At 39.1% G+C, this 23609-nt stretch overlaps 1 protein-coding gene across 2 annotated transcripts in view; it reads left to right on the forward strand.

The window, feature by feature from the left end:
- The window catches only part of ELMO1 (engulfment and cell motility 1), a 341069-nt gene that overhangs the window by 138139 nt on the left and 179321 nt on the right, over positions 1 to 23609 (forward strand). For both annotated transcript variants that reach the window (XM_067470179.1, XM_060781614.2), the window contains exons 12-13: positions 343 to 465; positions 2560 to 2691. In XM_067470179.1, the coding sequence (XP_067326280.1) occupies positions 343 to 465; positions 2560 to 2691 (255 nt within the window). The remainder of the gene's footprint in view (positions 1 to 342; positions 466 to 2559; positions 2692 to 23609) is intronic.

The following is a 23609-nucleotide window of genomic DNA, read 5'->3' on the forward strand; positions in this document are numbered from 1 at the left end:
AGGTATCCTAAACCTACACTACAGGGTTTGGTTCACTTGTAGGAATGGCTGTTATGTTTCGTTGAAGTTTGGTCATAGAAAAGCAGTTGTGTCCTATATTCTTTTCATACTCACAACTGAAAAGAACTAAAACTGCATTGGTACCAAATCCCCTAACAAATAATAGTAAAAAATAAAACTCATGGTTCAAGCATTAACATTTTCCTTGCATTATTAGATATTTTTCATTGTCTATCAATATTCCACATTCCATCTATTTCTTCAAATTTTCCCAAAAATTCAGTGATGCAGATGGAAGCGATCTTTTGATTGTTCTGTTCTCATAGTTGCTATTGTTTTCAGCATGTTATCAGAGCCCAGAGGGCCATCAATAATGAAATGGCACATCAGCTTTATGTTCTGCAAGTTCTTACCTTTAACTTACTAGAAGACAGAATGATGACCAAAATGGATCCTCAAGATCAGGTAGGCAAAATAATGTTGATATAGGGCTGCATTTATTCTGCAGAAGCTGGAAAACTATTCAATTGAGTAAGGAAATGTCTGTTGCACATGCATTATAAATAGCATGTATGGCTATTGGGTAGAAAGGGAGCGATGTAGTGCAAGAAGTGTGGCCAGCTGCTTTCGGTAAAGATCTGCAGCATTTCTATATGAATTCCAGAAGTGTTGCTGGCAGATGGCTGTGCTTTCTGGAATAGCTAAGGCTGCTCATGAAAGTACCAATATAATTGTCAATAACAGAAGTCATTAGAAATGTATGTGTGTTTGATTTTTACTATGTTGTTTTGCACTGTTTATTTTATTTTGTTACTATATGTATTTGTTGTGATATAATTTTTCTGTTATTTTGAGTTTAACTTTGCTGTATTATTTTTGGGCTTGGCCTCATGTTAGCCGCCCCGAGTCCCCTTTGGGGAGATGGTGGCGGGGTATAAATAAAGATTATTATTATTATTATTATTATTATTATTATTATTTATTAAAAGGCAATGAAATATGATGACACAGGTGCTTAAACTCTCAAACAAAGGGGAACTGAATATTTATGAATCATATACATTTTATAATAAAGTTCAAAAACCCTCTCCAAAACAGAGTAAATCCAGATGTAAATCTATATTTATCATGTCAGGAGTGAACCAAACAATTGTATTGTATTTTTAAAAAACCCAAACACACACACACACACAAAGTTTGCAAACTTGGCATTTTATTAAATGTCCTTTGACCAGTAGCTGGCCACTTAGAGTGCCTCTGGTGTTGCTATAAAATGTAAATCTAACAGCGAAGAACAACAGTGTTACAAGATGATGATGATGATGATGATGATGATGATGATGATGGTTATGATTATGATCTTTATTTATACCCCACCACCATCTCCCCAGCGGGGACTCAGGACGACTAACATGAGGCCAAGCCCAACAATTACAAGAAATCAAAATAAAATACATAATAGAGAGCTGATAAAATCCATTTATATATAAAAGGGAACAAAAGGGCTTTACTTGATGCCAAAAAAGATTCTGGCATAGTTGTCAGGTTCAGTATATATCATAGGCTTTCCAAATATATTAACTTCTACATCTGGAATGTGTGGTAGAAGGGAAAAGAAAAGCTCAGCTATTTGGCAGAGAGTGTCCAGTAAGTAAAAAAATTAGTATGCTTAGTAGATACATTTCTTCTTTCCTGTACCAGATGCTATACAAATTTCAGTTTCAGTCAGTTATGTCCTGTACATACGTCTTGTACCAAAAATTCAACTCCCTGACAGCTCCAAGTAAAACTAGCGAATGGTCCTTTCTGAAACCTTGGAGAGCTACTGCTAGTCAGTGCAGATGGCACTCTGCTATGGCTTAGATCCAGGTTATTTGGCCGTATTTCTCTATATGAACTTGTTTGAAATTTGTGATCGTTTGGGGATGGCCTTCTTTCTGTCCCACCATCAGCTCTAGTGGGAACAAGGAAGAGAACATTTTCAGTGGCTGCTCCCAGATTTTGGAACTCCCTCCCAAGAGGGAGCAAGTTAAGACATTTCTTTGTAATTAGGCAGTTGGGGGAGCATGAGGGGCACGCTGCTGGGAGGTTGTAGATGGTAGTTGGGGAGGATCTTTAGTTTTGAATATAGTTTTAATAGTGTATTTTATTGTATTTAAACTTGTATTCATTTCCAATGTTATATTTGCCATGTTTTTAAATTTATTGGGTCGTGTCATGTTATTGTAAGCCACCTTGATTTCCTATGGGGAGAAAGAAAGGCGAGGTGGAAATATAGATTATGATGATGATACATGGACAAATGGTCTGTTCAAAACACCTTCCTGTTAGTTTTGCCCTCAATTGTTAAAGTAGAATACTAGTTCTAGATGATGAAAGAATGGGAGGCATGGAAAAAGTCATATCAACTAATGGAAACATTCAAGAAAGGGAATCAAAAAATAGATTAACACATGCATTGTTTTTGAATTCTAAAGAGAAACTTTTATGAAAGGTGTGTGTGTACTTATATATAAGAACCTTACAAATTCTCTACATTTTGTTTTTAAACCCCACCAGGCACAGAGGGATATCATTTTTGAACTCAGGCGAATTGCATTTGATGCAGAATCTGAACTCAACAACAGTGCTGGCAATGTGGAAAAACGCAAATCCATGTATACCAGAGATTACAAGAAACTTGGATTTATTGTAAGCATTCTTGCTTAATTCTAGTAGTGTTCTGGAATTTTTGTTTATGAACAACTGTTTGGATGTTTATAGTTATTTTTTATCTCCCTCTGTCTTGATATCTGTCTTTATTTTTGCTAAACCCATGGAGCCAAATGCAAAACCTGTTTCGCATTAGAAATCTTCAGTATATGAGGAACAGAGTTGGAAAAAAAATGTAGCTGTGAAATGCAGCAGGAGGCTCCCAAGACAATTGTTGCCTCACCCACTCCTCTAGTCCTTCTTTTTTCCTAGCAAATTGCTTGTTAATTGCCAGTTTTGAAAGGACCTAGAAATACTGATTCGCTCCTCTGCATCACTTAACTTTAAAAAAGCAACCTTTTCCCAAGACCAGCCTTTTCTGTTCACCCCCCCCCCCCCCCGGTTGCCATTTATTGTGCAGTTTGTGATGCCACAGAGGATCCTACAGCAGAAAAATGGCCCCTTTCCCCATTGTGTTTACCTATTTTGCTCTAGAAATTCCTTGTACCAGCTGTTGCTTCTGTGGGGTATATATTTCAGTAGTCATTTTCTTTAAAGTGCCATCCATCCAGTTTATGTGAATTCTATGCAGTCTTCATTAATGTGGATGACCTCCACAGAGAGCTATACAGGGGGAGTGTGTCCCTGTTGGTTCTCCTGGACCTCTCAGAGGCTTTCAATACCATGTTGTCCTTCTGGGTCATCTCGCTGGGATTGGACTAGGAAGCACTGTTTTAGAGTGGCTGTGGTCCTTCCTGGAGAGCCGTACCCAGAAATTGGTGCTAGGGGACTCCTGTTTGAACCTCTGGCCATTGACCTGTGGAGTTCCTTTTTGTCTTCATGCTGTTTAACATATACATGAAAGTGCTGGGACAGATTATCGGAATTATGAAGTTTTGGAGTATGGAGCCACCGATATTCAGATTACACCCAACTCTACTACTCCTTTCCACTTAATATCAATGAAGCTGTTCTGACCCTAAACCAGTGCTTGTCATTAGTAATGGACTGGATGAGGGCAAACAAATTGAAATTTAATTTAGACAAGACAAAACTCAGTCAGAAGGCAGACCCGGGAATAGAGATCCAGCCTGTGCTGGATGGGGTTACACTTCTCCTGAAGACACAGGTTCGCAGTTTGGGGTCCTCCTGGGCTCGGTATTGAACCTGGTGGCCCAGGTATCTGCGGTGACTGGGAGGGTCTTTGCACAATTAAAACTTGTTTTCTAACTGCAACTATTTCTTGAGAAACCAGATCTGGCCATGGTGGTACATGTCTTAGTTACATCTCGTCTCGATTACCGTAATAGATTTTATGTGAGGCTACCTCTAAAGAGTGCTCAGAAACTTCAGCTGGTCCAAAGAGCTGCAGCTAGGTTGCTAATGGGGCTGACTACAGGGAGTGAAGAACAGCTGTACTGGCTACCAGTCTGTTACTGAGCACAATTCAAAGTGCTGGTTATGACTTTTAAAGCCCTAGATGGTTTGGGTCTAGGCTATTTGGTCACATCCCCTTGTATGAGCCTGCCCAGACCCTGAGATCTTCAGGAGAGGCCCTTCTCGGTCCCATCTCCATCTCAAGCTTGGTTGGTGGGAATGAGATAGCCGGCCTTCTTGGAGGCTGCCTCTCAACTCTGGAGTTCCCTGCCCAGGGAAGCCAGAATGGCCCCCTCCCTGCTTCCTTCTGGCAGCAGGGTAAAATGATAGGGAAGTAAATGGGATAGAGTCAGACTGAAAGGTATGTTCAAAGTATATCTCTAGCAGAAGACAACCAAGACAATATTTTATTCATTTCATTGTTTGTCACTCATCTTTTCTTGCAATAGGAAGTCCAGAATGGCCAACAATAATACAACAAAGCAAGCATAATAGTTTGGGGGGGGGGGGGGGGAATCAAAGAATGGATCCATTCAAAATGTAAAGAAAGAACAATAATTTAAGTGATGAATACAATACATTCTTACAGTGTAAAATTTTGATAAATCTGTGGGTAACAATAAGCAGACTAAGCTATTGTTGAACCAACTAAGTGAGCAAATACTTACTCATAAGGTAGCTAAGCAGAATGCTGAGAGCAGTTGTATGGATTTGCTGCAAAATATGTTGTTGTAAACCTTGATTCTATTCAGTGATACTGGACTCACAATATGTATTTAAAGCAGAAACATACAATAGTTCTCTTGGTGTTGTTGAATTGCAGCTATTGTCAGCCTAGCCAGCACAACCAATGATGAGTGACTGTGGGATGAAGTCCAGGACAGTGAAGTCTGCTCTTTGGTAAAAATAGAACCCTGAATCTGTTGACAACACTCAATGAGACAAGTTCCTGCCCTGAGACTTGTCCTATGAGGAACTTGACAAAAATGGTAATGGGATTGAGAAGTGGGGAGAAAACGGCAAATTTGTAGGACTAATGACTAAAAGAACACCTGGCTTTATTTCTCTGCTTCTGCAGTAGCTGCATGAGATTTTGAGTGTGACCCATCTGTTTCGTCTAGCTGAGAATGTTATACAGGAACCCCACTGATCCAGTGGGGTTCCTGTGTAATGGTAAAGATTGTTATGTAAAACTCACTTTCTAAGCTCCTGCCACAAAGACTGCCCTATCTTTTCATGCCACTAAATGCTTGATAATGAGGGTTGTATTTCTAGCTTTGGTTTTGGAAAGAGTTGCCTTTTGCAATTAAAATGCCTGTGGTGCTCTGTAAATGCTCCAGTGGCAACATGAGCCAGAAACAAATAAAAACTGTCTACTACTTTTCATTGAAATAGTGTTGTCACTTTAATTATCGCTGTAACCATTGTAGTTCACTCTTTTCACATCAAGCATTTGGCCATCACTTATTAACTGTATCTACAGTAATGAAAACCCTAAAGTAAAAGATCCAGCCAGGGAGATTTGTATGGAAGCCAGACTATTTGTATGGAGTGGATTAGTTGCCGTTAATTAAGTAATAAATTGGGAGCAGGCTTTAAAGTGGAGAATTTCATCAAGATATGTGAGGCGGTCACTGTGTTTGGCAGGAGTATTTAATCAGAAGCTGTATTCTGGATCCCAAAACTGTCTAGAATCATTAATTTAAACATGGTCTCTATAGCCCCATAGGGCCTATGACTTGGGCATCTGGAACAGCTAGTAATAAAATGTCAAGACTTTGTGTTCAAGAACTGTAGAAATAAGCCAGAGATTTGTACATGTAGACACATTTCATGCTGATATCTGCTGATAAAATTAAGAGACAACACAATGTAAAACATAGTGACCTTAGTAGAAGGGCAGTTCCTGAAATCAGGAGACCTTAGAAAGTCAAATTAAAGTGGGTTGGTGTTAATTTTTATTTGATTGTCCTTTGAATGATTGTAGTTTTTAAAGTAAATTAGCATCTTACAAATGTTTAATACATTAAACAGTAAAAGGAGAGCTTTTGTGTATTTTAAGCTGCATTTCTTATGCTTATCTGAGAATAATCCCCTCTGATCACAGTGGCCATACTTCTGAGCAGGGAACTTAAAAATACAGATTTCGTATAGTTGATGTAGAACAGCAGAAACGGTACTTACATGAACTGGTTTTTTTTGGGGGGGGGAGTTGTTTTGTAGTGTCAGGGGTGACTTGAGAAACTGCAAGTCGCTTCTGGTGTGAGAGAATTGGCTGTCTGCAAGGATGTTGCCCAGGGGACGCCTGGATAATTTTGATGTTTTTATCATCCTTGTGGGAGGCTTCTCTCATGTCCCCGCATGAGGAGCTGGAGCTGATAGAGGGAGCTCATCCACCTCTCCCCAGATTCGAACCTGCAACCTGTCGGTCTTCAGTCCTGCTGGCACAGGGGTTTAACCCACTGCGCCACCGGGGACTACATGAACTGTGATACATGACTACTCACAAAAGTACATATATATGCTGAAAACCTTTGAACTCATCTGATGTTGGTTTGAGCAATGACTTTACCATGGCAGAGCTTGCTTCTTTCTATTTGAGGCCCGAGTGTTGTGAAGCCTAGTAGTGGATTCCTAGGTAGGCACCATCAGAACATAATGAGATATGCTGTTAGCTAAATGCTGTGTCTCCTGCATGCTTTGTTACATCATCAAAGTATTTTTTCTTGTCTATCTTCAAGGTTAGATCTGTGGGCCCCTCCAGATAGACTCTATATACCCGGATCTGATCCCAGGTTTTCTGTTTATCCCAGATGATCTGGCAGTGAGAACTCATGTAATCCAGTTTAAAGCAGAAAAACTAGGATCAGATCCTGAGCTATTCGGTTTGTGCACAGATTCAGAGTGGTCGGTTCCCTTCAGCCAATCCGGCTTGTTTGGCTTGGCCGGGTGGCCATAATGGTAAGGGCTCAGCTGTCACATTTTTCATCCATTATGGGACCATGTGACAGCTGATTGTGGCTCCTCCTCCGCTATTTGGCACCATGTGGCATGGAGAAGCTGCTGGGTTCTGCTTGCATGGGGTTTCCCTGTGAGCTCTGCCTTTTGGGCCAATCAGAATAGAAGAACGCAATGATGTGCGTTCTTCTATTTTTTTATTGAAATTTTTCAAGGGTGAGCATTAAAAGGATAAGAGATAAGGACCATAAAAGGAGTGTGGGTAGGGTTAGGATATGGATCAGGTTAGGGCTTAGGTATTGGAATGGGCTAGGGTTGGGGTTGGGGGAAAAACCAGGAAACATGGGTGTGACATTAAAAAAAAAGAAGAAAAAGAGAGAGAAGAAAAAAAAGAAGAAAAGGGAGTGTAATAAACTTCAATTCTTCTTTATAATGGTACTAAGAAGAAGAAGAAAACACTTGGAATTTCCTTTCTTCTTCCTCTCAAAATAATATAAATGGATAAAAGAGAATAACTTAAAGATGTTGATATGAGGATAGCTCAGGACTTAAGGATTACCGACATCTTTATATATTATATAAGAATGAATGGTTTTAAAAAGCTTTTGGTGTTGTTTTAAATTACTATGTTTTAACACAATTGTTTATTTAATATTTTAAAACTTAGTTGGCATCATGGGGCTTTTTTTGTATTTCGTTTTAATTCCATGTTCAGAAAAAGGTGAGAAACAAATTCAGCAAGTGCTGAGTTATCATTGATTTACCTTTCCTAGTTTAGTTGTTTTTGGTGGTGGTCTTCCTAAACTAGAAGTAAATCAAACTGGTTGTAACGGGCAACAAATCAAAGTGGAGCAAATCCATAGCATACATAAGCTAGGCTTTGGGAGTTTTTGTGCTCAAGACTGCATAGTTGTGGATGCTGCACATGATGGGCTTCATTGGATAGACTGATCAGTGTACAGGCAACAAGACAGAGCACACAGAGAGGCTTGTAGCCATAGGTTTTAAAGCCTTGGCTGCCCTCTTCAGGTTCCATTTCTGCAAAAACTAACTTCAAAATCATTTGTGTGAGCTGAAAGAAGGCAAAAAGCAGACTTGATATCACATTTCACCAATTCTACCCTACACCTTTCTTATGTACCTCATGGGCCACCACATCAGAAGAGGTGTAGCACATCATATAGAGTTCTGCATCATTCACAGACTCACCCCTCGGGCATCATCAGTCGTGGTAGGGAAACCATTGCCACCATAGGCAGTTGCTATATAGAAATTATTTTGACTTCCTTAAAAGAGAGCCATGCACATGAAAGGAATAAAACTGCCAGAATTTTCAGGAGTCACGTGGAATACAAATCTGAAAATAAGACAAAGCAAACACTGTTGAAGTTTTCACATACTCATGTTTCGGGGAGTGAAAATGTCCAGTGACAGTTGGGAAAGTACTTGTATTTCTAATAAAAATAATTTTCTAATATCTCCACCATGGACTTTTGAGTGCTTCACACAATACAAATTATGTATTGTTTCTTTTTTAAAAAAATTAATACCATTTTCAATGATAAAAAAGAAGAATAAAACAACACCTAGTAAAACCAAAACTATCAAGGTTTCATATCTTCTTAGTGTGACCAAAAAAAGTGCCTTACAGCTATTTCCATTTTAAAAATTGACATTATTAAGGGTTATTCACATGACATTATTGAGGATTATTCTTTGCATATCTCTCTTGCTCTTTGAATCGGTCATGGGGCAGGAGAGCATTTCCTAAATGTTATCAAGCATCTCAAAAATAATTGGAGTGATTGTCTGCATCTCTTGAAACAATGATTTCATCCTTAAGACTCCACAGGGTGGAGCACTTACATCACTGAGGGAAAAATGAGAGCAACATGAACAGTGTATGATTTTGGATTCAGATACTCTGACTCTGCTGCTAAAGGCAAGATGGCCTTTTACTTTCTGGCTTTTTAGTTGTAACAAGAAAGATAAGGACTGAGCATTTTATTAATACATAAACTAATAAGAGATGTCAACTTACTTAATTGGAGCCTTCATTATGCTTTAGGGACAGATTGTACAGTTAGTGCTTCAGCATTATTTACTCAGCCTGCTCAATTGGCAAAAATTGCATTCTCCAAGTAGACTGTTGTCATTCTCACCCCCCCCCCCCCCCCCCGGGTTTGTTTTTGTGTAGAATTGAGGGTGCGGTAACAGTGTCATGGGGAAGAAACTCATCACAGCTATGTAAAATGGAGCAAAAACTTCTAAATCTAGCATGGACTGTAACTCTAGAGACCCAGTTTCAAATCCCTTCTCAGCCATGGAAACCTACTGGGTAACATTGGGCAAGTCACACTCTCTTATCCTGTGAAGTACTGATTCACCACACAGATGTCACTGTTGCAGAATGTGGCACTTGTCACACACTTTGCCCAACATCAGAATATGTTTCTATCTTGTTTTTAATCTTAACCAGGGGGTTGGGGGAAACTTCCTATTTTCACACAAAGATGTGTATCACTCCAATGCAGGGGTGAGAGATGGTTCACCCATCACAACTTGAAATGCTGCAGTGCTTTTAAGCCATTTAGTTTGGTATAAAGCTGCTCATTTAATAAAAAAAGCATAAGGGTATGGATCTGTGGTTTTACGAGAGGGCCCCAAGGGCTGCATTTAATCTGTATGTCATATATTGCCTGTCTTTGCTCTCATAATAAAGCTTTTTCTCACCCTGACCCCCACTTCAAGGGGCTTCATCAAATTAGTTTCAAGAAAGGTTGCCTGGTTAGGATAAATCCTGATAAATGTTTACAGACTTATGGACTGGAACAAGTATTAGCTTCACATTTCAAAGTCCCCTGTGTGTTTGTGTGGGTGGTTATAGCTACCATTGTAGTGATGGTTGTTATTATTCAACGACAGGTATGAAATATTGTTGACTCAAATTGTAGTTACTATTCTGGACACATGGGGATGGTACTTCATAACAGAGCATCTTTTCTTTCCCTGTCTACATACATCATTGCATCAAAGTGATACTATGCTATGAGATATCTTGACATTTCCCTATGTTTTCTGTATTCCTTGTGATATGATCCTTTAGCTCTTTTTCTGCCCACTAACAATATCCTACCTTGCTGTCCCTCCCATTTATCCATATTTTAGTTGTGAAGTCTGTGGCTAAGCATTCGCTACCCTTCTGTTTTGTCTTGTGGTTGATTAGCTAATGGAAAAAGAAAAGTAGAGTGCAACTTGACTTTTACAGTGGCTTTTCTTCTTTCATTATAGGGCATCAATTACATGATAGTAAAATACCCTAAAGGCACCCATTCCTATCTCATGTTGGGAGCTAAGCAGGGTTATCCCTAGTTAGTACTTGGATAGGGCCACCAATGAATAGCAGGTGTTGAAGGCTATATTTATATACGAGGATACGGTTTTATGGTTCTATCAGTGGGTTTGTGGACTGAGTATTGTTTTAATGACTTATGATAATTGGTTATAATTAATTGCTATTGTTTTTACTCTGTATGTATTTATGGTTTTATACTGTGTTATTCATTGTGGCATCGAATTGCTGCCTTTGTTAGCTGCTCTGAGTCGTCCCGTCGTCCTCCCCGGGGGGGGGGGGGGGGTGACAAGGGCGGGGTAAAAATGCTGTAAATAAATAAATCATAGAATCATAGAATCATAGAATCAAAGAGTTGGAAGAGACCTCATGGGCCATCCAGTCCAACCCCCTGCCAAGAAGCAGGAATATTGCATTCAAATCACCCCTGACAAATGGCCATCCAGCCTCTGCTTAAAAGCTTCCAAAGAAGGAGCCTCCACCACACTCCGGGGCAGAGAGTTCCACTGCTGAACGGCTCTCACAGTCAGGAAGTTCTTCCTAATGTGAGAGCCGTTCAGCAGTGGAACTCTCTGCCCCTGAAATAAATATTTCAGAGGAAGAAAGTGGCAAAATCATCTCTAAATATTCCTTGCCTAGTAGAATCCTATGAAATAAATAAACAATAACTTGAAGGCACATACACCACCGCCCAAAGTAAAAGTCACATCAGAATCACCTCAGAATAAATAGTGTATGTTCAGTTGCAACTCTTGTGTGCTCACAAAATTATTCAAAATGTTAGTTTCACAAATATTAAATTAGGTGGTTTCGATTATACTGAATCCATGATTGATCATCTTCAGACTTTTCCATTACTGGGAAGTGTTGTAGAGCTGGTATCACAACATAAGTTGGTAACTGTCACCAGATCCTGTTTGTAAAACCACTTTTGTTAAAGTGGGTAACTTTTTAATAAGGATCTGTGGGGGAGCCAGGAATGACATTTCCCTTGCTTCCACAATAAAATATCTTGAAACAGGAGGAATTAGTGCAAACATATCTATGTATGTGTGTGTTTAATAGTTGTATGATTCAGTTTTATACATAAGGCTCTGAGTTTCTGGTTTTGAAAGGAAGTTTCTTTGTTTTGTAAGTACCACTAGAGGTCAGCAGCATCCTAGCAGACACCATAAGGGTTTGTCATCCTATCAGCTCCACACAGCAGTTTATCAGGAAGGCATAATTCCTGGCTTACAACCCTGTTGTTCTCTGCAAATTGCCACTCTTATATGGAGTGCCTCTGAGCAACACACTGATAGTTGTCTGGTGTGAAAAATACCTTTGGATGCAGTGAAATGACAGGTAACATTGTTCTCCTTCATATTACAAAGGGAACAGAAACATCAGGATAGGAGGTAGGGCAATAAAAAAGGCTCTCCATCTTGACCAGTGGTTTCCAGCCATTTTTTGACCAGGGACCACTTTGATCAGGGACTACTCTCCAACATTAGTACCAAATTGCACCCATATATCTTGGAAAATAAGTCCTAGAATTGAAGAAATACAGTTTAGATAATCCTGCTTTTGTTAGTTATAGGAAAGGGCATTGAGTTTTCTGGGCAATTGTGGCCTTTCCAATCAATGCAAATTTATTTATTTATTTATCTCATAAATTTCTGATGTTTAAAGACACATCACCTTGTGTGCTTTGTGTTCAGGCATATCTCCAACTAAAAAATGATGTAAGGTCTAATGCTTTTATGTCGAAGGGGTTTATATTGGGGAAGTGGTAACTGGTTATATCAAATATTTTATTTTAACTATGTTTTAACTTTTGTATTGTATGTTTTATATATTGTAAGCCGCCTTGGACCCACTTGTGGAGAAAGGCAGGGTAAAAATAGCTTAAATAAATAAATAAAAGGGCTAGAAAAGCTGTTCATTTAAATCAAAGCAGGGATTTAGAATTCTGTGCCACTGCCCAAGTTTTCTCTCCCTACCCCAGGTTCCTGTGGAATTGTGGGACACACACAACTACGCATTTAATTATAACTTCTTATTTAATCCTTAGAGCTGAAGGTTATGTAGAGTGAAATTAATTAGAGCTTGTCTAGAGGAAATTCATTTTCATCTCTGAAGTTTCTTTTGGGATTACTACAGAATTCTGTCAATGAAAATGATTTTGTAAATCTGGACTTTACACTACTGAAGCCATCTGGTGCCAGGTAATGACAGTCTTTCAGCGTGATTTACTGGCAACTCATTAAATTTTTCAGCATTAATTTTCCCTCCTCAGTGGAGAAATTGCTTTGCCCTCCAAACAGTCCTCATAGTTGTGTCCAATAATCACATTCTGCAGATTATGTTAAAACCATTGTTCTTCCTCTTCCTCTGAGCAGTATCATGCAGTCTGCCAAATTTGGCAGATGCACTGCATAAATAACAGTGTGCAAGCAAATTGTTAAAATAAACACCACCACCCCCTTAGTATGTCAATGTTTCCTTCCTAGATTTCAGCTAGGTAGAAAAGGATGGGCTGTTATATCATTTTTAGTTCTTCTCTAATTTCCTCTTGGCTGTGAAGAAATGTTCTGCCCTTCCATGAGTTGATGCCATCAGATATGAATGCACTATCAACATATTGCAGCATCATTGTTTTAAGGAACCAAAGACTTTAAAAATGGAAAAGAAGTGGCTTTGAGTGACCATTAAACACTTCTATGTTTGCGTTGATTCTAATGGGAGAGTTAAGCATATAGTTCCCATACCTCTCAACCTGAAAGTGCCAAATGTTTGGCAGAGTTGTATTTATATTTACCATTCATTTCAACACTTGGAGCAGGGGTGCGAATCATGTGTCATGCCAGATGTTTTTAGATTGCAAGTCCCAAAACCCTCTAACAGTGTAATTGATAGTTGAAGTCCAACAATATTCCATTCTTTGCATGATTTCCATATTTGTTTTAGAACATGACTAACATTGTGATTTGCAGACTCAGGTGGAAATCACAGTTCAGAAGTCTACTGGATAAGGATCACCAACTAAACAATAGCAAGTGACAGCATTGCTACATTAATATGACTTTCTGCTTAGCTGCTGTTCAGTAGACATTGGCCTAAGTTTTCACTGTTACATAGATTCCATGTTAATATGCCAATAGGGCTTTCTGCTCAAGTACTGTTCAATAGGATATTGCCCTTTTTTTTACATAGAATTAGAAGGGGCACAGGTCATTGGTAGAGTTATTTGTTGACATGGAGAAGGTTCCAGCTTCCCTATCTGACATTTTCAATCAGGACTGAAAAAATGTACCTGAAGTCTGCTGCCAGACAGTGTTGATAATACTGGGCTAGATATGCTCTCATTATCTTTCTCTTTGTAAGGTAGATTCCCGTGTTCCTCATGCCCATAATACTGGAGAAACCACCCACAAATATTATGTCTTTACTTTGAAAACATATTAGTTGATGCATTGTTGATTAATAATTGACAAATGAGATACTAAAGAATGTTCCACTGTTGAACAGCTCTTACCATCACAAAATTTTCTATTGGCTGTATCTTTGGTTAATTTTAAACAAAGTTTGAAACCAGGTTGATTGAAAAGTTGTTGAGATTAACTTCACAATTGAGCAGCAGATCAGTTGCATAACTTCAGTGCTTTCCAGTAGCTTCTTCCTGCACAGTATTTTCAGTCAACTGCTCCCACAGCCTGCAGTCACTCTGGAACCTTTTACAGACACTTGAGCACATGCCCGGCCATTGTCAGTTTTACCATTGTCTTTCCCCCAGTCTAGATGATATTACAAACTTACCACAGCATGCAGTTATATCTTGTCTTAGTAGACACATTCTTTTATTCAATTACATATAGCCTTCGACGAACAACATCACAGCACAAGGAGAAATATACATTGTACATTACTTCCTTATATACAATTCTATACAATTACACATAGCAATCTCTGATTGGTTCCCAACTCATTAACTTAACTCAGACCCAGGATTACATCATTCACAATCACCTGGACTAGGCCAGAACACATTCCCCAAATGATTCCTTATATACAGTTAATGCATAACTCAGCATTTCCAATAGAAGCCCATTAGCAGTGCATGACTCAGCTATATTACATTACAATACATTGTAAAACCTGACAAAAGTGTACCCAGGGAATTCGCTTGTAAATTTCTCATGAAATTTGAAGAAAAGTGTAGAAGTTGAGAAAGGCTAGAACTTCTAAAAACATTAAGTTTGTACTAGGCCAAGGAGTAAGGATTACAATTTCTTTTAATGAATTTGTTAACATGAGTCAGTCATAATTTCCCTGAAACATGTCATTGTGCACATACTTCGTAATGTTTTGTGGCACTGATATTTAGGAATGTATTTGATATTTCTGTATTGTCATCAAGTTGATAAAATACCCTTATTTTTCATTTAAGTTTGTCAAGATTTAACCTTCATGTTAATACTGTAAACATCAATGGGTTCAGTGTGTTTGTGATACCAGTTTTAGCAGCTCAAAAGGTCCAGCCATTGTTTTATGTAGTCTCTGATCTCACACTGTCAGAAACCTGAAAGAATTAGGAGAAAAGGGAAGGGGGAAGACGCCTCTTACATAAGCCCCCTGCAAAAAGCAGATGTCCCAGATGCTTCCCCTATCATTAGACTTTCTACCCTTTTAGTGATATAGCTAAAAAAGGAGGGGAAATCCTTCTCTTTTTTTCTGACTGAGCTGGATATAGGCAATGCCTGCTTCCGGAGCACTCATTGTGCTGTGTGTCACCACTGACTGGACAGAATATGTAAGCACAAAGGTATCTGGGACATCTGCTTTTTATAAAGGACCTTATGCAAGTGTAGTCTTCCCGCCCTTCCCTGTGTTCTCTTTCGTCCATCATGACTAACGGAGAAAAAGCTCCGTGGGTGCTGGAGGTGTGACTAGCCCCCTTTCCCCAAAGACGGAACTGTGCTGCTGGGCAGCAAAGGATTGGTTTTTGAAGTATTTCTTATTTTGTTCTTCAGAATAAGGGAAACTCAGCCTGTTTTCTTACATTCTTGGCAAGCTGTGACATTTGATGTAATGATTAATGGTTCTACAACCTTTTGAAGATGAGGAACCTGGATCATGGCAACTATCCACAACAATGACTAAACCTCTGGAAGACTTACCCATTGTGGGATTTATTCTAAGACTCTTAGAATAAATAAAAGGGGGCTGTGTGGAATCTAGTAGTTTCTCCTATTTGCCTCTAACCTTAGTTGAAACTCAGGTTTCTTTGTAAAATAACAATTTATTTTATTAAAAACAGAAAAGCTGAAGATAAGAATAGTTGAACCTGCAGAGGCTTCCAACTAACTAATTCTATTATTATTTTACCTCAGTGCTTGTTGAGTTATTGTTTTTATAAGAGAGTAATAACTACAACCTAGAATTGAGGTGAAGAACCTTTATCACTTCAGATATTGGTGAACCCATCATCTTTTACCACAGCTTGGACTGGCAGGAACTAATGGGAATTGGGATTCTGACAGTATTTGGAGATCTGCTAGTTTCACTGCTCTGTTTTCAAAATTTAAAACTAGATACCAATGTCTTTTATGTATAGCTTTACTGGAAAAGAAACACTCAGTATTCAAATTGCAGAACAAGCATGCTGGGAAGTAAATGTCTTTCCTGAATAGTATAATAAAACATAAGGCTACACTATTTCCAAACTACTATAATATTCATAAGAGATTTCCCCCACTGTAGTATTTTTTGTAACTATCTTATATTTTCCTGGCTTCTCTTGAATGAAATGCAGTTCCTAGTACAAGGTTCACATGTTAAAACATTTCAGCGTAATACTAAACTCCTGAAAAACATACTTAGTTTTATATTACTATGTATTCCTAGCAACTTTTTGGTGCCTTTACAAAGCAGATGGTAACAATATAAAGTATCTTAGAAGAGGAAATGAAGGTTGATTTTTCCAGCTGCGACTACATGAGAATATTAGGTAGGCAGAATGTAATTTCCCAAACTGGAATCTATCCAGGGAAGCTGTAATCTGCCAAAACATGCCACGAGTTGCTTAATGACCAGCAGTAATCACAGTTTTAGATTTACATTTCATCAAAGCAATGGCATATATCACCAAGCACAATGTTATTTTAAGCTGACTAAGGTTCATAGATGCTTTCTAATCTTTATGTTGCTCCATTTTGCTATGTTCTGTTTTGATAAAGAAAGATAGTAGTGCAATATAGCTTACCATAGACTTATATAAATACATGTTTAGATATCCAGTTCAAATCTACAGTCTTGTACATGTGTGTTACATTGTCATTGATTTTGGTAGAGTTAAATTACATAATTTGCATAGGACAGAAGTGGTGGATTTATGTGGCCTTCCATATGCTGTTAGGTTAAAACCCCAAGCATTCTGTATTACTATCCTGCCAAGAGTTGTGCAGCCCAGCAATATCTGGAGGGCCACATGATTCTTAACCCTTACTGTAGGATTTGGAAAACAAACTCATTTTTCTGCTACAAGTGTGTTTTATTTGGTTGACTGAGTTGTTGATCTGCTTTTTTCTGGTTGGCTGTTGAGTTCAGTGATGCTTGACCATGGGTTCTTTTCATTATTTCCTAAAATCATATCCACTTTCATTATAGCCATTCATCTTTCATGAACATACACTTATGAATTTGATTGTGTAATACTATTTGTTCAGATTGATAAAGCATATTAAACTTTTGTCCAGCTTTAAACATTCAGCTGTTACTCTACCAATTAATAAGTGTTTCCTATTTAGTTTATTAATGGATTCCCCTATTTTCAAATAGATTCACTGCTACCACTCTGTAGTGTTTCTTTTGGTGTGTAGCGAGTTCCCCCCCCCCCCCTGAAATAGTACACTGAGGCTTGAGTTACTAAAACAAGAACACGTTTATTTGGAGTATGGAAGGGTCTTAATGGTTTCAGAGTTCTCTTCACCTGAGGTATAAAGCTTCACGAGTTACAGTTTCAACAAATCTTAATATAACTTTAGGATGTCTTTTACTTCACCAACTAGTTCTTTAGCTGTTACACTTTTAAATATGTTGCCTTATTTGACAGATTAACTAAGGTCAGCTAATGTCCTTGTCTCCCTTCAGCTTCCTGCTGAAGTAAAGATTCCCAGTGGGATTTCTCCTCCTATTAGCACACAGCTAAACCACAAACCTAAACAAGTCTCCTTGACTTATTTAAATCACTCAGGCTAAAAGCTTTCCTTTAGTTTGGTTCACCACACGTTTGAACCACCTTCCCTTTAGCTCGATGACCAAAGGACTGAAGCCTCAAAATGTCTGCTTCTGGTAAGTGCAGTTGGCTCCACCCCTTTCTCCATGGCAACCTCAGAGTGCTGAGCTTGGTCCCATCCCCCTAGTTCTGCCATTTCTAAATGGTTAATCCTTTATGTACATCCATAACTGTCTTTTACCTCCTGAACACATACATATAATAATATTCAACCATCTAAGCATATACATACAATCATGTATGGCATATTTAACATACTTAGAGGTTCCTATTCATCGGAGGGCTTTCACCCTGGCCCGATGCCACGCTCTCCCATCAGCTGTACTTGAAGGCCGCTACCGGAAGATCCCTTTCCCAGAGAGACTCTGCCCCTGTGACTCGGGTCATGTGGAAAATAGAACATGTGCTCCTTCAGTGTCCGTTCTACAGGGATACCCGTGCCAGGCTTATCTTACCCCTGATAGACAAGCACCCAGGCCATTCAGGACAATTTTATACCTCCCTGCTACTTGCGGATACTAATTCAGCTACAACCTACAATGTCGCAAAGTTTTGTGCAGCAGCATACAAAATCCGCCAGGGAATGACTAGTTCCAAAAGTCAACTGTGTGTCCAGTAATCGTCTTCCCTGAATCTACAATTTGGTGATGGATCTGGACATTGTATGTTTTTACCCTGTTTCCCCTTCTGCTCCCTCACCCATATTGTGTTTTTAGTAGTTGCATTTATATTTTTAATGTACCAAACATGCCAGGTTTGTAAGGAAACGTGACAATATTTCCTGTGCTGGTCAATGACCGAAATAAATGTTTTGATTTGATTTGATACATACAATCATATTTAACTGTAGAGACACATATACATAACTACGCTTAACTTACAGTTAAAAATCAAGGCTTCATCACATATGGCTATTAGGATTTTCAGATTCAAATATTGCATCTCGCTTTAGCCTTATTTCAGAAGACCATGAAAAAATTGACCTCCTGTGTCCATACTAATCGATAGAACATGTTTCATTATCAGTTCTTCTTTGAGCAAAAAGCAAAAACCTCTGTGTTCGATATGGGGAATTACCTTTCACACAACTGGCTACAGTATTATTAGATGAAGCAGGCATATTTGGTTCTTTTTTCTTTGGAAGGAGCAATTTTCCTAATACCAATATTACATTCTGTCACTTCTGCTCTTAATTCCAGTATGTGATCACTGCAAGGGAGACCGGTGAGATGTGCATTACGTATCTCTATTGGTAAATTATTGTTTAACATACCTTGGATTATTTGGGCATCTTCTTTTGGCGCACTTTATATGGGTTTGTGGATAGTTGACCTGAAATGAAAGCCCACTCACCATTTCCCTTTCAGATGTCCACTAATTGACCAATGTTCAGTTGACAAACTAAAGAGTTTGTTTGTTGCTGAGATTCTTGCAAAAAATGCAGAAACTAAGTGGATTGAGACTAGGTAAACTGTGTTTAGTACTGTTTATTTTAGGCAAGAATGCATATTTTTAATCATTGGCATAATTCAGTGATAGTTTGAGGTCTAATATTGTAAGCCGCCCACATAACTTTCTTGCTTGACCTGTCATACTGTTGATGCTGATGTTCTAGTTATGAAACTGAGAGCATTCATCCTCGCTTTGTAGATCACGGGGATTCTAAAATAGAACACACAAGACTAAATGCAACCAACTCTTAACAGTACAAGCTGTCTGTACTTCCCAAAATATTGTAGGCTTGCTGGAGAAAGTGTTCTGATTTGGTTTTTAAAAATAAACTTGACAACCAGTGGTCTTTCAATATAATGCAGTTTGCATATCTTGGAACCTCGCCCAAACTGATACATTATCATGGTACAGCTATAGATTGGTCTAAAACATTGTGGGAAAGATGTGGTCCATGGACTTCCAGCATCTCCCACCTCCCCCCCCCCCCCCCAAAATCTGCCACCACCACTTCAAACATTTTTGGCAACAAAAATAATTCTTATTAAGCCTTGAATTAAAAAATAGGCTGATTATGTGGTGCCTGCTGACTTCAAACCTAGTAACAAAATTGAATTATTAATTAGATGATGTGTAAGAATTCAAAGGCTAGTCTGCTTCAGCTTCATGTTAAATATTGTGAAAGAGTGTTCTCGCTTAAACACAAGGCCACCTGCAAAACTTGGGTCTACATATTAAATTCCCATTCCCATCCACTCCCAAGCATGGCTATTAGCATTCATACTAATGCATTCACATTAAGCTGTCAAAGAAAATTGAATTTGTTAATATTAAAATGTCAGGAAAAACGTACTCTTGCAGACTATTAATCATCACCCCTTTTCCACATTTGGAAATGAAAGAGATTTATCATTTTATTTACATCAGATGTTCAACACTCTGAAGATACAAAATATTTTTTATTGTGGAGCAAAAGTTAAGTAAACCAAAACATACTGATACTTGTGAGTTTGATAAGTATTTGCACCCTGCACCACAGTTTGGTACTTGATACCTTTGACAAATGTTACAGCCGTGAACCTTCTTTCATAGGTTCTATGAGTTTTGCATATCAGGATCCTGCAGTTTGGCTCCTTTTTGGCAAAATTGCTTCAACACAGGTTAGAAGAGGGGCTCTGACAAAAACTACTATCGTGTTCTGCCACAGATTCTCCATTGAATTAAGGACTGGGATTTGAGTAGGCCATTCTAAAATGTTTGGGCTCTTGTTTTTAAACCACTCCAATATTACTCAGGCTTTGTATTGGACTCACTATCATTCTAGCTCAGTGGTTCTCAATGTGTGGGTCCCCAGATGTTTTGGCCTTCAACTCCCAGAAATCCTAACAGATGTTAAACTGGCTGGGATTTCTGGGAGTTGTAGGCCAAAACACCTAGGAACCTACACGTTGAGAACCACTGACCTAGGTAAACCTAGAACTGCAACAGGGTTCTCCTCCAAACTTGGCAAGTTTCCCAGTTCCTGTTGAAGAAAAGCATCCCCACAGTATGGTGGCACCACTACAGTGCTTCATTATAGGGTGGTATTCTCAGAGCAGTGATGATTCTTGCTTTTAAACCACACAAAAAGGGCAGAAAGTTTGGTTTCGGTCTCATCAGACCAGAGGAGCTTTTCCCATATGTTTCCCATGTCTTTCTGCAAGGGACTCTCCCAGCCAACGCAGTTGGCTGGGAGAGCGATTTGCCCCTCTCCCCAGAAGGCAGAGAATGGAGGTTCCTTCGAACCTCCTAGAAGAAGGGAGGGGGCTGGCTGATCACGTGAGCCAGCCTCCTTCCTTCAGTCTTGCCAAGACTTTCTACCCGCCACTCCCGCCCATTGACAGTATAGTTGGTTGCCCGTTGGAGCCGGGTAGGAATTTTTTGCCTCTCATGTTCTGGGGTTTTTTTTCGCCTACCCTATACTGTTATTAGGGGCTAGATGGGGTGGATCGGTTTAACTAGGTTAGCATAAATAGATCAGGAAAACACAGACATGGAGGTATACGCAAGGCACCCCTTAAGGGTGGGGGGCAGTGTACAACAATCACTCACCTAGAAGTCACCAAATGGGTGAGGGGACATCACTTGGCACAGAAATTGGGGAAGCCGTTTACAATAATATGAGACAGGCTTCTCCAGACTTTTACCTTCAGGTTGCCTGGTTGGGGATCCAGGGCACACAGATATTACACACTAAGTAGCCGAGGACGCTGCCTCAGCTAGCCACCAAGTTCCTAGACACATAGTTTAGTTCAGTTGAACTTAAATAGGTAACATTCAATAAAAGTTGCCCAATTTGAATCCATATCATTGTTGTCTGTCTCGTTATTTCTGGGGTTGAGGGGCAAATTTATTTCTCTTGTCAGGAGCAACCAGGCATTTGTATTACATTTTTAACAAAACAAACAAACAGACAGACAGACAAAACACAAAGTTTGCAAGCTTGGTAGTTGATTAAATGTCCTTTGACCAGTATCTGGCCACTTGGGGTGCCTCTGGTGTTGCTGCAAGAAGATCCTCCATTATGCATGTGGCTCAGGGTGCATTGCAGCAGGTGGTCAGTGGTTTGCTCTTCTCCACACTCGCATGTCGTGGATTCCACTTTGTAGCCCCATTTCTTAAGATTGGCTCTGCATTTCGTGGTGCCAGAGCGCAGTCTGTTCAGTGCCTTCCAAGTCACCCAGTTTTCTGTGTGCCCAGGGGGGAGTTTCTCATTTCGTATCAGCCATTGATTGAGGTTCTGGGTTTGTGCCTGCCACTTTTGGACTCTTGCTTGCTGGGGTGTTCCAGCGAGTGTCTCTGTAGATCTAAGAAAACTATGTCTGGATTTAAGTCATTGACATGCTGGCTGATACCCAAACAAGGGATGGGCTGGAGATGTCACTGCCTTGGTCGTTTCACTATTGGTTTCTACTTCCTGGCGGATGTCAGGTGGTGCAATTCCGGCTAAGCAGTGTAATTTCTCCAGTGGTGTAGGGTGCAGACACCCCGTGATAATGCGGCATGTCTCATTACGAGCCACATCCACTGTTTTAGCATGGTGAGATGTGTTCCACACTGGGCATGCATACTCAGCAGCAGAGTAGCATAGCGCAAGGGCAGATGTCTTCACTGTGTCTGGTTGTGATCCTCAGGTTGTGCCAGTCTGCAAATACCAAATAGTTTTTGAAATGGGATTGTTTCCGTGATTGCTTTATTTTCTCAACAAATCTATACAGCCCATCTTTGGGGAGAGTCTGAGTGATATTTCTCCTATGGATAGTTTCTCCCATCTTAGCTGTAAATCTACCCATCTTCTTCAAAGTTCCCATTCTCCTTCCCCTTCCCCTGCCGCCTCCACCTTCTTTACAGAGGCACTGACTTTTGGTCGATAACCGTTTCTAGGCAGAATTGTGCTTGAACCATCTTTTTTCCATTTTGTAATAATGGATTAAATTGAATAGTATTCTGTGGCATGTTCATCATTTCTGATTTTTTATAATTCAACCCTGATTTGTGCTTCCAGAGAACATTGTCATAAATCACTTTATATGGAAATACTCTGCAGCTGGTGTGGGTCATTAACAGCACAAAGGTCAGGGAGACATTCAGAAACCAAGAAAATGAAGTCAGGCAGCAAGGCTGATTCTCTAAGCTAGTGTGATCATCTTCCACAAGGAATGGCAGATTTTGCATAGAGCGCCTTAAGAATATTCACTGATTATCTTATATACAAAGCGTGATTCAAACAGCTAGGAAAGCTCCAACTGAACTCTGCTGCTACTATCTCAGAAGGCATGGCTGATTTCCCACAGTCTTTTTTTTTTGTTATTCCTTGGTCTTCATCTTGCTTCTTTTATATATTTGTTCTTCAGTATGTTCTGGAGTCTTCTAAAAACAGATTTAATCTAAGATCATGTGGCACTAGTATGGCACTTTCCATTCTATTGAGTTGAATGGTAGACTCTGTTTCACCAGGGGTTGTACCATCATGTTGTAAGATGTGTCACAGCAAACCGAATGAATGTATATGCAAATATCAAGTGTCAGTTTATTTTTGTTTTCTTATTTATAACTCAATAAAATACTTTGCACATTAACAGTTGAATATATATATATATATATATATATATATATATATATATATCAAGTGTAATAATTCCTTTCAGTTCCAGGTTGTAACACAATATAATGTGGGAAATCAAAGGGATGGCAGCAAATACTGTATGAAATTAATTTGCTAGTATGATCATTACTAAAATAAATATTCATAAAATCTTTTAAAAATAATTTAAAATTGGTCTACCATTAAATTATGTTACAAAGCAATGGGTTAAAATAATAACACAGACCAATTAAAAATGTCTCTGGTTTTAGTCCTGTTCTTGGGATTCTTTGGGCCGCTGACTCAGAAAATTGTATTGGGTAGACTGTATCAGCTCTAGTTTCTTTGGTATGATTATCATGGTTTTCCAGGGGTGATCAGAT

The sequence above is a fragment of the Anolis sagrei genome, chromosome 6 (assembly GCF_037176765.1).
Source record: "Anolis sagrei isolate rAnoSag1 chromosome 6, rAnoSag1.mat, whole genome shotgun sequence".
Classification (NCBI taxonomy): Eukaryota; Metazoa; Chordata; class Lepidosauria; order Squamata; family Dactyloidae; genus Anolis; species Anolis sagrei.